General features: G+C 37.3%; 1 protein-coding gene across 1 annotated transcript; it reads left to right on the forward strand.

The window, feature by feature from the left end:
- The first annotated feature begins 301 nt into the window (after positions 1-301).
- LOC121418299 (N-alpha-acetyltransferase 20-like) lies at positions 302-13,646 on the forward strand. The gene is made up of 6 exons (XM_041612083.1): positions 302-451; positions 6,774-6,798; positions 7,916-8,006; positions 9,396-9,531; positions 11,396-11,532; positions 12,959-13,646. The coding sequence occupies exons 1-6, from the start codon at positions 399-401 to the stop codon at positions 13,042-13,044; spliced, it is 528 nt and encodes a 175-aa protein (XP_041468017.1). The 5' UTR covers positions 302-398; the 3' UTR covers positions 13,045-13,646.
- The last annotated feature ends 299 nt before the right edge of the window (positions 13,647-13,945 follow it).

Consider the following 13,945-nt stretch of genomic DNA (forward strand, 5'->3'; position numbering starts at 1 on the left):
GAGGACTTGTTCTAGAAGGAAAGAAAAACATGAATTGGTCATTTATCAAGAGATCAAAGACAAAAACAAGGCAATGAAAATACCTCACCCTTCGTGATAAATAAATGAATAGGAGAAGAATAAGTATAAAGACAAAGCATTGAAACACCCACCCCCCCCCCAAAAAAAAAAAAAGTTTAAAAGTGTATACCGTACACATAGTATACCTGTGCAAGTGCATACGGTATGCAAACCAGGGACCAGCTCCAGGGATCGGATCGGAGCTCCCGGCCCCGGCGGCCCCTGCATGCCGGCTGGGTTAACGGTATGGTACCGTACCGGTAAGCATGCTGCACATGGGCCGGCGCAAGAGTTATCCTATTTTATTTCTGTAGACGTGCATAACTGATCTGAGCAAAATGACGACAATACGACCTTTCACATGTGACGATTTATTCAAGTTCAATAACGTGTAAGTATTTTTTAAAATATCTGTTTTGTTTTGGAATGGAAAATCTCAAACCAAACGTAATCATTACCGTAATGTTGTTAATGTTGGGGCTTATTTTTATGTTCAGTCCCACGTGTAGTAAATGTTGTTACCATTCTCGTACTGTCATGACTGTCTAACATTTTAACAAGTTAGTTAACACTAAAAGCCGGCACCCGTCTGTTTCGATGAGATTTCAATTTTTGTTTATTTCTCCTCGTACACAGACGGCGGCAACGGCTCGCGATAATGCAGCCACCATTAGGGGTTTTACAATGCAAAATCCCCCCGAAAAGGCCAGATAGGAAAGACAGCTGGCTGACAGTGCTCATCGATTTTTGTCATTTCAATTTTCATGAAATTAAAATTAGAGTACGGTAGTCAGACCAAAATCTTGGGTCTCTTAATGTGGTTGTTCCTAACGTTAGCCTTGAGGACTCCATATTGATTTTTAAAAATTATTTTGACATATTTTTCATCATCATCATGTCAAAATATTGAAAAAAACATCATCATCATGCAGAGCTACCAAGTCTCTAGACAGCTGGCAGCCGTCTGTTTCGAGGAGTTTTTTAACATTTTTTTTAAATTTCTCCTCGTACACAGACGGCTCGCTATCGTGCAGCCACCATTAGGGGACTTGCAATGCAAAATCCCCCCGTCGGGGCTTTTCAATTTTTGTCTTTAATGAATAAAAATTTCGAAAATTATAGTGACCAGAGTGCATATTTATATTCCCTCTTGGCATCAATTGCCAAAAAACGGAGAAAAATGAAGTTAAAAGGAACAAAAACAGTGACTTACCTCGGCTGTCGCGCAAATTCACTTCCCCGTTTTTTCCGATCTTAAGTACATAAACATATGGCCATTGAGTCCCCTGTACAGATCGCGCTAGAACTTCGGTCTCTGTATTTGGTGAGTGAAGCCAACGAAGTTCAGCTGAACAACCAACAAAACAGAGACCGAAGCTTTTGGTCTACCAAGTCTCATGCATTATGTGTGAGACTCAAGCATTTTGGACTCTTGTTCATCCCCTCAAATCTCTGTCTCACGCAACTATCACAGCCTATCCCCATATACATTGTACACAATGTCTGTCATCTCACTCAGATTCACAGAAAATCACACGCATAGCTGGTCATTGAACTTGGCATCTCTGATCATGATCATGCATTAGCCAGGCGGCTTCTAGAGAGTAAAAACCATTTACTGACGTAAGGTCACTCTCAATTAAGCCAGGTATTTGTATATATTCACGTGCGTGTAGGCCGCCAAAACCTGAAACTTTCGCCCCCGGGATTTCTACTTTCCTTCTAAAAGACCTAAATATAGCCAAGCCCTAAATCATGTACATGGGATGCAACTTCATTTCCAACATATCTGCGCCATCAATTTTATTTTTAAACAAGAATTCATAAAAAAAAAATGAGAAAATATCATGACAAGACGGAAGAGACTTGCCCGATGTTTATGCCGCCATCTTGTTTCCTATTGTTCTTCGCCAACGTTTTTTTATAACACTAGATTTTTTTATATAACACTATACAAATAAAACAATTGAGAAATCATTTCTGACTGAAAAAATCACATAGAGGGGATCTAGACCTACCTTGTTCTTGATCATTTCTGTCACTGCCACTATCAGTGATTTTCTTGCCTTTGGTGAAACCTTGGACAAAGCTCTGACACCTTCCAGATATTTATATTCAATGAAAGGAAATAATAACTTTTTGAATTGGCAAGGGTGATCTTTCCCGCCTGTCTCTTCTTTCTCTTACATCCTCTTCATCTCCACTTTAGAATTCAGATTTAGCGCCTGGGGCTTGAACACATTGGTTTTCATCTTCCTTATAAAATTGAACGTGTATCTGTTTGGGTGTGTCAAAGATGGCTGTCTTCTTCGGCGTTGGTGTTGGAGAGCTGATAGGGTTTTCAGGGTTTTCCACATTTTTTTTATCATCTCTGTCACTGCCACTATCAGTGATTTTCTTGCCTTGGGCTAAACCTTGAACAAAGCTCTGACACCTTCCAGATATTTATATTCAATGAAATAGTCAATAGCTTTGTGAATTGGCAAGGGTGGTCTTTCCCACCTGTCTCTTCTTTCTCTTACATCCTCTTCATCTCCACTTTCCACATCAGAATTAGCGCCTGGGGCTTGAACACCCTGGTTTTCATCTTCCTTATCAAATTGAACGTGTATTTGTTTGGGTGTGTCAAAGATGGCTTTCTTCTTTGGCTTTGGTTTTGGAGAGCTGATAGGGTTTTCAGGGTTTTCCACATATTCAAGCCCATCATTTCCTCCTGGTGTTTTCCCAGCTATCGATGTCCATTTCTTCCCTATAGATGCTTTTCGAACAATAGTGTTCCTGACGATGACACGCTCACACTTCGTACAAACATAATTGTCACGATGTACAGTTTTGGGACAAAATCTAAAGGCTGTCCTTGGAGAGGTAAATGTAGCAAGATTTCTCCAAGCATATCCCTTTGGTCCTTTTAAAAATGGAGACAAGCACATAACGAAGAAATAATGAAGATTATTCAGTACTCATTATAATAGACATGCCTAACAAAGCTTTACTGAGACATTCTGGAATATTATTAATCATTATATGCTATGAATATCATTAAAGAAGAAATAACTAAATAAATTAATGTAATTGCTCTTACAATTCTTTTTATATAACACTATACAAATAAAACAATTGAGAAATCATTTCTGACTGTAAAAAATCACATAGAGGGGATCTAGACCTACCTTGTTCTTGATCATCTCTGTCACTGCCACTATCAGTGATTTTCTTGCCTTGGGCGAAACCTTGGACAAAGCTCTGACACCTTCCAGATATTTATATTCAATGAAATAGTCAATAGCTTTTTGAATTGGCAAGGGTGATCTTTCCCGCCTGTCTCTCCTTTCTCTTACATCCTCTTCGTCTCCACTTTCCACATCAGAATTAGCGCCTGGGGCTTGAACACCCTGGTTTTCATCTTCCTTATCAAATTGAACGTGTATCTGTTCGGGTGTGTCAAAGATGGCTTTCTTCTTCGGCGTTGGTTTTGGAGAGCCGTTAAGGTTTTGGGGGCTTTCCACATATTCAAGCCCATCATTTCCTCCTGGTGTTTTCCCAGCTATCGATGTCCGTTTCTTCCCTATAGATGCTTTTCGAACAATAGTGTTCCTGACGATGACACGCTCACACTTCGTACAAACATAATTGTCACGATGTACAGTTTTGGGACAAAATCTAAAGGCTGTCCTTGGAGAGGTAAATGTAGCAAGATTTCTCCAAGCATATCCCTTTGGTCCTTTTAAAAATGGAGACAAGCACATAACGAAGAAATAATGAAGATTATTCAGTACTCATTATAATAGACATGCCTAACAAAGCTTTACTGAGACATTCTGGAATATCATTAATCATTATATGCTATGAATATCATTAAAGAAGAAATAACTAAATAAATGAATGTAATTGCTCTTAATACAATTCTACTTTTATATAACACTAGACATATAAAAAAATTGAGAAATCATTTCTGACTGAAAAAATGTAGAGGGGATCTAGACCTATCGGTACCCCGTTCTTGATCATCTCTGTCACTGTCACTATCAGTGATTTTCTTGCCTTGGGCGAAACCTTGGACAAAGCTCTGACACCTTCCAGATATTTATATTCAATGAAATAGTCAATAGCTTTTTGAATTGGCAAGGGTGGTCTTTCCCGCCTGTCTCTTCTTTCTCTTACATCCTCTTCATCTCCACTTTCCACATCAGAATTAGCGCCTGGGGCTTGAACACCCTGGTTTTCATCTTCCTTATCAAATTGAACGTGTATCTGTTTGGGTGTGTCAAAGATGGCTGTCTTCTTTGGCGTTGGTGTTGGAGAGCTGATAGGGTTTTCAGGGTTTTTCCACATATTCTTGATCATCTCTGTCACTGCCACTATCAGTGATTTTCTTGCCTTGGGCGAAACCTTGGACAAAGCTCTGACACCTTCCAGATATTTATATTCAATGAAATAGTCAATAGCTTTTTGAATTGGCAAGGGTGATCTTTCCCGCCTGTCTCTTCTTTCTCTTACATCCTCTTCATCTCCACTTTCCACATCAGAATTAGCGCCTGGGGCTTGAACACCCTGGTTTTCATCTTCCTTATCAAATTGAACGTGTATCTGTTTGGGTGTGTCAAAGATGGCTTTCTTCTTTGGCTTTGGTTTTGGAGAGCTGATAGGGTTTTCGGGGTTTTCCACATATTAAAGCCCATCATTTCCTCCTGGCGTTTTCCCAGCTATCGATGTCCGTTTCTTCCCTATAGATGCTTTTCGAACAATAGTGTTCCTGACGATGACACGCTCACACTTCCTACAAACATAATTGTCACGATGTACAGTTTTTGGACAAAAGCTAAAGGCTGTCCTTGGAGAGGTAAATGTAGCAAGATTTCTCCGAGCATATCCCTTTGGTCCTTTTAAGAATGGAGACAAGCACCTCACACATTTTGAAGAATTAATTTTAACAGTTTAAACAGCTCTGTATACCATGAGAGATCTTACGAGGGCAATGTAGGCAGTTCTCTTGCGGTCTTCTGGGCAGAAGCTAAGGTTTCACTTAAGGAGTGCTAGTACTGCACCTGCTTTATGAGTCGTGATGGCAACATGCAGGCTCCAACTCAGTTTCTTGTTCAGGGTATTAAACTCCGAGGTAAGGGTGCTCTGGTACCTGTTTAAGGAACTGACCCCGTAGCGTGTAGAATGGGTCGACTTTGTGTTGACACATTTACTTAAGTTAAACGTCATGCTCCATGTTTCAGACCGCTCATCCAGTTTGTTGAGGTCATCTTGTGATCTTGTCTAATCTGCCGGTATAGTAGGCAATCATCAGCAAAGAGGCGTACTTGAGACTTGACACAGGGTGGAAGGTCATTAATGTAGCAGAGGAAGAGCAAAGGCTCGAGGACGGTGCCCTGCGGCACGCCTCATTTAACCGGTACCGCTGTAGATCGATGACCATCCACTAGAACCAACATTTCTCTAGTGGTGAGAAATGTTTGCAGCCATTGTTGTAGCGGACCTCTGATCCCATAGCTGATTAGCTGCCTTGTAGTAGGCCTGTATTATATGAAAACATAAAAATATCAAAATAGCCGTAGTAAAGAAAATGAAAATATGAAAAAGAAGAATAAAAAGAAAAGAAGAGAAAAAAGGGCAAAAGAAAAAGGAAAGAAAGGAAAAGAAATTTAACCTCCAAAAATGAAAAAAAGGTAGAGAAAAAATTAAGAAAGGAAGAATAAAAACAGAAGAAGGGGGGGGGAGAATATAAAAAAAAGGTGAAAAAAAGAATGAGGAAATAGAATAGAACAGGAAAAATGTATTAAGGAGAAATAAAAGAAAAATAAGTACAAGTGAAAAGAAGCTATTTTCTTTTCCAAGGAAAAAAAAAACGTGGTAAATATAGTCATTTCTTGAATGGCTGCCAGCCAAACCAAACGTCCAAGCGATATAAATTTGCACCACTAGATTAATGAATATTCATAACATCCTTTCTCCGGCTCCTCAGATGATACCCTTTTGTCAAGGGCTTCTGAAGTATTTTCTATAGGTTCTTAAGTGGAATAGGCAGGGTCTGATAATAATACGAATGTAGTCTAATCGAATAATTGAATAATTATTTCATTTGTTGTTTTTCTTATAATTACATTATTATTTTTCGGTCATTTTTGTTTTCTGGTCGTATGGGGATTAAAATATATTTATCTTGTGTGCCTTGTCACAAGGATTACTGATTCTCCATTGCTTCCTGTATGACCGACTTCTAATAAAGATGACTTCGGCTGTCGCTCAATTCCTAATTCCCTGGTTTATCCGAACTTAATACATAAACATTGAGTCCCTGTACAGATCCAGTTAAAACAACTTCGGTCTCTGTAATTGGTGAGCGTGTGGAGCCAACAGAGTTCAGCGGAACGACCAATAATACAGAGACCAAAACTTTTGGTTTATGTCGCGTTATGCTCTCCTATATTTCTAGTCTAGAATCTATTTGTGTTACATGACTTAATAGGGATCCAGGATTTAGCTCCTGTGCAATTCAAATGACTGTATCGCTTAATCCAGAAATATGTGATGTAAACTACCAAATTTATACATTGTCTGTAACTGTCTGAACAAAAGAAATATCAGATTTTTAAATTATGATTCACAGCCATGACAGCTGTTTATGTTGCATAAGCTTGCAAAGGTTAATTTAAGAAAAACATAAAAATTATAATTATGTTTTGTTTGTTTGATTTTTTTTACAGGAATATGGATTATCTCACAGAAACTGTATCCTTATTAAATAGATTTGAATTATTGTAATGAATGTGTACCATATATATATACAGGACAGGTGTTTTTAATTCTTTGATTTTGAATTACCGGAACTTACACTTAATCCCGTGGGGAGGGGGTGGGGGAGGAGGCCACTTATGATTGCGTAAACATAATTTGCACACATTTTAAAAAAAAATATGAAGTTGATTTTCAATAAAAAATTCTAACAGTTCACCCAAAATTAATCTAAATCATGAATACCAAATGGAAGTCAAGATCGTAAACTTAAGTCAAATTTGCTTGATGGAATTATAAAATAGATAAAAGGTTTCGCTGGTATTTTTGCCCCAACACTATTTGTTTAGAGTAAGGTGTGAAAGGTGGGGCAATACTAAACCCAGTGGAAGTAAAGGTAAAGCTGTTATACGTCAAGGGTTGGGTTTCACATGCCAATACTTGTTGAGTGGTGCATTTTCAGAAAATAGAAAATACTTGTTAAGGGTGCCTTTTGAAACCCAATGGTTGCACCTAGTATCCACTCGTCAATGGAAGTGTCATTAGATGAATCCCTAACTCTCTTGTATATCGTTGCAGGTTTTATATTATCTTGAATCAAAATAATATTGAAATCAATGATCAATAGTTGTATCTACAGTGTATGTGGATTCAAAAAATATATATACATATCTATTTTTGCTCATTCTAATGATGTGATGAACAAGTCATCCATGATACAATAAATTATTGTGGAACCTCTCTTCCATGAATTCTCATCAAAGAGAACACCTGATCTTGTGATATACTTGATAAAGAGAAAATTAAAGTAAACTGTTTTAATGGGGAAGTTGGACACGTACGACATAGATCTTGGTAGCATTGACGGATCTAAGTACCATGATTGATCTGTTTATTCAAGTGCTCGTAAGCTTTCATATTTTTTTTATTCATACTTTCTTTGATCCGTCTTCTCCCTTTTTTTATATGAAATCTACTAGTTTAAAGGGTTTTGAGAAATTCCTCAACAAACATAAGAGTTATGGATTTCTAAAGATTGATTTTTGTGATGTGATATTGTTCCCTTCTATATATATGTGTACTGCCTTTCCTTAATTGAATATGTGATGGCCAGTATGGGATTCCATTCTATCTCCAATACTTGGCACATTGGCCGGAGTATATTCAAGTCTGTGAAGCGCCCGGAGGTCAGATCATGGGATACAGTGAGTAGATCATTTACACTTCGTAGTTCCGAAGGTTTGTAATTTCGAAGGTTCGTAATTCCGAAACACGTAAATTGCCTATACCTCGATGTTCGTTAATCCGAAAACGTAAAAGGGTTAGTTAATCCAAACATTTGTGGCGTTATTCCAAAGGTTCGTTATTCCGAAGGTTCGATAATCCGAAAACAAAATAAGGTTAGATGTTCCGAAGGTTCGTAAATCCGAAAACGAAATAAGGTTTGTTAGTCCGAAAACGAAATAAGGTTAGTTCATCATTTAGTGTTCGGACTAACGGACCTTCGGAATTATGAACCTCATTTCTTTTTCGGATTAACGAACCTTCGAAATTACGAACCTCACTTCGTTTTCGGACTAACGAATCTTCGGAATTATGAACCTCATTTCGTTTTCGGACTAACGAACCTTCGGAATTACGAACCTTTGGAAATACGAATGTATTCGGAATAACGAATAACAAATGCACAATTTCTATAACAAGTGTACTATCGGCCAATCAGATTAAAGGATCTCAGTAGCTTTAAAGGTTGCAGCCACAATTATTTCATGAGAAAGTCTCTTAAATCAGGTTAATAGTCAAAATGTTATAATATGTCTAGATCTGGTACAGTAATGCAAACTTATCTTTGTAAAATCATGATCGATAATTCTGATGATCACTAACACAAATGCATATGTGGGATAGTGTATTAATATTGCTTCAAAAAATATCCGACATTTGATGGAATTCTGTGTTTATTTTGCTAATTTCTCAGCAATTACGCATTTTCTTCCATAGCCATTTGGCACATATTCATTGGATTCTGTTCGAACTCATTTTGAGATCGTTACCACAACTGGTATTTATATTTAAACTGTTATAGTATTAAAATTTGTTATTATATTTTATGAGGTGGGCTTGAGAAGTGTAATTCCAAACTTAAGATAATGGATTGGATACTTAAACATTTATGTTCAGTTTACATGATAAAATCCCCTCTCAGCCCCTAATAAAACAAACAAAAAGAAGGGTAGCTATCAAATTAGCTAATGTATTAAAGATTTGTAAAATGTATAAGAATTAAAACCATAAAATTCTCTGTTTCTAAAAGTGAAGAATTTTCAGTGAAAAAATAAAAGGAGAGAGGTTTTTAGTTAGTTATTGAAGAGACAAAAGAAAATAATTTTGCAGTTTTTATATGATATATGACTTGATGAGTGAAAAAATTATATAATTACAGAATGATATAATACTGTGGATCATGAGTATATCATCTTCAGCTACTAGTATATGGAAATGATCAATCATCTTTTCCTTATTTGTAAGGAATACATTTACTCGGTGTTAAGTTGGAATATTTTTTCTTTCATCATCTGTTCTTCATTTCATAGTCATGGGCAAAGCAGAAGGATCTGTCGCCCAAGAGACGTGGCATGGTCATGTGACTGCATTGTCTGTTGCCCCAGAGTACAGGAGACTGGGATTGGCTGCTATCATGATGAATATTCTGGAGGAGATATCAGAGAGGTAAGATTCGCTGGTGGGGGGAGGAGCTTGGGGGCCATGGACTTCCCAAAAAATGTTAACTACCAATAAAGAAAAGAGAAAAGGAAATGAATAGGGTGGAATACGATTTGGTTTACCAAGGCTCCACACTTTCCTGGGACCTGCTGCATAAAACTTTTTACCTGAGAAAACTCTGGTAAAAACTAAAAACTAAGGTTAGTCTGATTTCTGCCATTGACTTTAACACAGGGCAAAAACTCTGGTAAAAACAACCTGAGTTTTCTCAGGTAAAAATTTTTATGCAACAGGCCCTAGTGGCCTGATCAGTCCACCAAAATCATCAATTTCATATTTTTGATGGCCCGCAAAGCAAATTTGGTGGCTCTAAAACAATAGAAAATAGACAATTTATCAAAACTTTGGTAGCTAAACAGGGTTGCCAATTGTGGGCTTTTACTGAAGTTTGGTGGCCCGACTCATTTCTGGTTGCCCCAGGCCAGTGAAATATTATGTCTTACAAAATTTGTCTCTTTATTAATATATGGTCCAATGATTTTCTTGCTCACTTGGGTTTTTGTCTCACCTGCATAGCAGAGTGAGACTATAGGCGCCGCTTTTCCGACGGCGACGACAGCGGCGTCAACATCAAATCTTAACCTAAGGTTAAGTTTTTGAAATGATATCATAACTTAGAAAGTATATGGACCTAGTTCATGAAACTTGGCCATAAGGTTAATCAAGTATTACTGTACATCCTATAAGAGTTTCATGTCACATGACCAAGGTCAAAGGTCATTTAGGGTCAATGAACTTAGACCATGTTGGGGGAATCAACATCAAAATCTTAACCTGAGGTTAAGTTTTTGAAATGTCATCATAATTTAGACAATATATGGACCTACTTCATTAAACTTGGACATAAGGTTAATCAAGTATCACCAAACATCCTGCATGAGTTTCACGTCACATGACCAAGGTCAAAGGTCATTTAGGGTCAATGAACTTTGGCCGAATTGGGGGTATTTGTTGAATTACCATCATAACTTTAAAAGTATGTTGGTCTAGTTCATAAAACTTGGACATAAGAGTAATTAAGTACCACTGAACATCCTGTGCGCATTTTAGGTCACATGACCAAGGTCAAAGGTCAATGAACTTTGGCAATAATGGGGGTATCTGTTGAATTACCATCATAACTTTGCAAGTTTATTGATCTGACTTTTGAAACTTGGACATAAGAGTAATCAAGTATCACTGAATATCCTGTGCAAGTTTCAGGTCACATGATCAAGGCCAAAGGTCATGTGAGGTCAATGAACTTTGGCCACATTTGGGATATTTGTTGAATTACCATCCTATCTCTGTAAAGTGTATTGGTCTAGTTCATAAAACGTGGAAATAAGAGTAACCAAGTATCACTGAACATCTTGTGCGAGTTATAGTAATTTTCAAAGACAGCACTGCTGCTACGTTGAATTGCGTGATGCAGGTGAGACGGCCAGAGGCATTCCACTTGTTTGAAAATGCAACGGCAATAATATCCTTAATAGAAAAATAGATCCATTTATCAGAACCTAAATGTGGATGCATGTCAGATTCTCAAAATCTAAAAAAGCCATCGTGATTGCTCGTGATTTGCACTTAAATTCACTTGTAATTGCAAATTGGGTTTTAATATTTGTGTGTATGTGTTCCAATAATCATATAAATTACATCTATTTACCTAAATTTGCTTTATTTGATATCAGAATGAAATGAGACAATATAATTGGACAGCTTTGAAGCACCTTTATCTTATGTATTCTGATAAAGTTGGTTACTTGATTGTAAAGAGGATTATTATAAAGATTGATCATTGATGCCAATTCTTTTGTTGTTTTGACAGGAAAGACTGCTTCTTCGTCGACTTGTTCGTTCGTGTGTCAAATGAGATTGCAACTAACATGTACGCTCGGCTTGGGTACACTGTGTACAGGAAGGTCTTACAGTACTACTCGGGCGACCCTGATGAAGATGCGTATGGTATGTTTGATGATATTGATTATTATTTATATCAGGGGCAGATCCAGGATTCTCCAAATGGGAGGGGGGGGGGCACATTTTCCTGAGGAAAACTTTGACAAGCAAAGGTTTTTAATCAGAAATTAGGGATAGGACATTTCGGGCACACCATTATTTCAATGGCATTTTTACATTACAAATTTTAATTGCGCCTCTCAAAGGGGGGGGGCCACAGGCCAGGCACGCACCCCCCCCCCCTCCCTGGTTACGCCTGTGATTTATACTAAGAGCATCAAGGTCTAGTGGTCCTGAATCTTGCCTTTCAGTCAGAGGGTCATGGGTTTGAATCCAAGCCATTGCATTGTTTTATTCAGCAAGAAATTTATCTACATTTTACTTCACTCAACCCATGTGTAGTTAATGGGTACCTGGCAAGAAAATTAATTCTTTCTAACGTTTTTTGTGTCTGGAAGGTAGCCAGCGACCGTCAGGGTAATAATAATATACTACTGACTGGCCTTGAGGGGAACATCAAATATGTCATCCGCAACATAATTGTATTGGCCCGAGTCTTTAGAATTTTTAAGGGCAACATATTTGATGTTTCCCGAAAGAAGAGCCAGTCAGTATTATTATTATTACCTAAGGCTGTACAATATGTAATTTTAGCTATTTTTTTGAACAATTTATATGCCTGTTTGCTTATCACTACTTCTGATTTCAGGTTATTCATAAACTTAGCAAAGTAATCCCTCATATTAAGCAATTGTGGCATAAATTGTTGCCTTGCAGTCGTGCATCATGCGTGGCATGCACATACACTCAACGTGTCGAAATTTTGTGCTTTGGTTTGTGTATACACATGTCACCAGAATTAGGGTGATATGGGTAAAATAAAGTCTCTGTCACTGGCCGCACCACGCATTATCTACAATGGATTGGTTCATAAACTGGTTCCAGCCAGATTTCTCAAAAACTGAAATTAGCGATCAAAATTGGCTCCTACTGCGCATCGCGCTATGAACAGAAATATGGCCAATATTGCCCTCTGTTTTGTACAGGATTCCCATGGGTAAAGCCTGGGGAGGGCAACATGGCAAATGTTTACCTCATTGGTCATGGATTGAAAGTAGTGAGCGAAATATGACTTTTATTTCCCTCCAAAAATGGCTTGTATAGGTATTAATGATAATTAGTGCCTTGAGCACTCTGTAGAGTGGATATAAAAGCTTAACAAGTTGCATCATCGTCATCATTATATTCACCATCATCATTATTTATTATCATTATTATTCTTATTAGAAGTATTATTATTTTTATGTCTTATGTTTTTTTTTAAATGTTTTTTGTCATTATCATTATCATCATCACTGCTGCTACTTCTTTTGCGACTAACAACACTACGACTAATTTAATTGTCCTGTATGTTAATTTCTTTGTTTTCTAGACATGCGCAAGGCTCTGAGCCGAGACAAGGATAAGAAATCAGTGATCCCCCTCAAGAATCCTGTCAGACCTGAAGATGTGGAATGACAATGAGCTGGTAAACTTGACTTGGAGCATTACAACTTAGGACCTACCACAACACACAAATCCAAATTGCTACATAAGCAATTCATTGTCACATGGGGTATTCAAATCAAAATGTCTGTATGTAATAAATACAATATTTCCTTCACCATTTGATTATGGGAAAGATCCAGGGAAACTCACCGGAAGGATATAGTGTAATCAAATTCTTGACACTGTCGGATTTGGATCATGGTTTAAGCTAATCAAGAAGTTAGAACATTGGCCTGTAAATATATATCTCAATATAACTAAAGAAAAAACAATTAGAACAAAAGTACTTCCTTTGATCTGTAATATGTTTATGTTGATATAGACACCATAAAAAAATTTATAGGTCTGATGAGGTCATATCAAGATTCAATCCTGCATTTTTAGAAGACATCCATTATGGTATTTGATTGCAACTGTTTCTCAATTTAATAGATAATGTTGACTGATTATATGGATATGTTCTAATTGCAGGGCCTAAAACTAAAGCCATCCAAGGCCATGGCAATTGATGCTCTTAATATTTGATTTGCCTCAATGCCCCTCACATTGGCCAGAGATTGGTTGTGCCCTTTTTCTAAAGGACAAGTCCATCCCAACAAAATGTTGATTTGAACAAAAAGAGAAAAATCTAACAAGCATAAAACTGAAAATGTCATCATAATCGGATGTAAAATAGGAAAGTTATGACATTTTACAAATTTTGCTTAATTTTACCAAACAGTTATATGCACATCCTGGTCTGTATGCAAATGAGGGGACTGATGATGTCACTCACTATTTCTTTTGTATTTTATTATATGAAATATGAAATATTCTCATTTCATTCTCATTGGTTGGTGAAAAAAGTTTTCCTCCTCAATGAACATGGGGA

Source organism: Lytechinus variegatus, chromosome 7 (assembly GCF_018143015.1).
Source record: "Lytechinus variegatus isolate NC3 chromosome 7, Lvar_3.0, whole genome shotgun sequence".
Taxonomy (NCBI): domain Eukaryota; kingdom Metazoa; phylum Echinodermata; class Echinoidea; order Temnopleuroida; family Toxopneustidae; genus Lytechinus; species Lytechinus variegatus.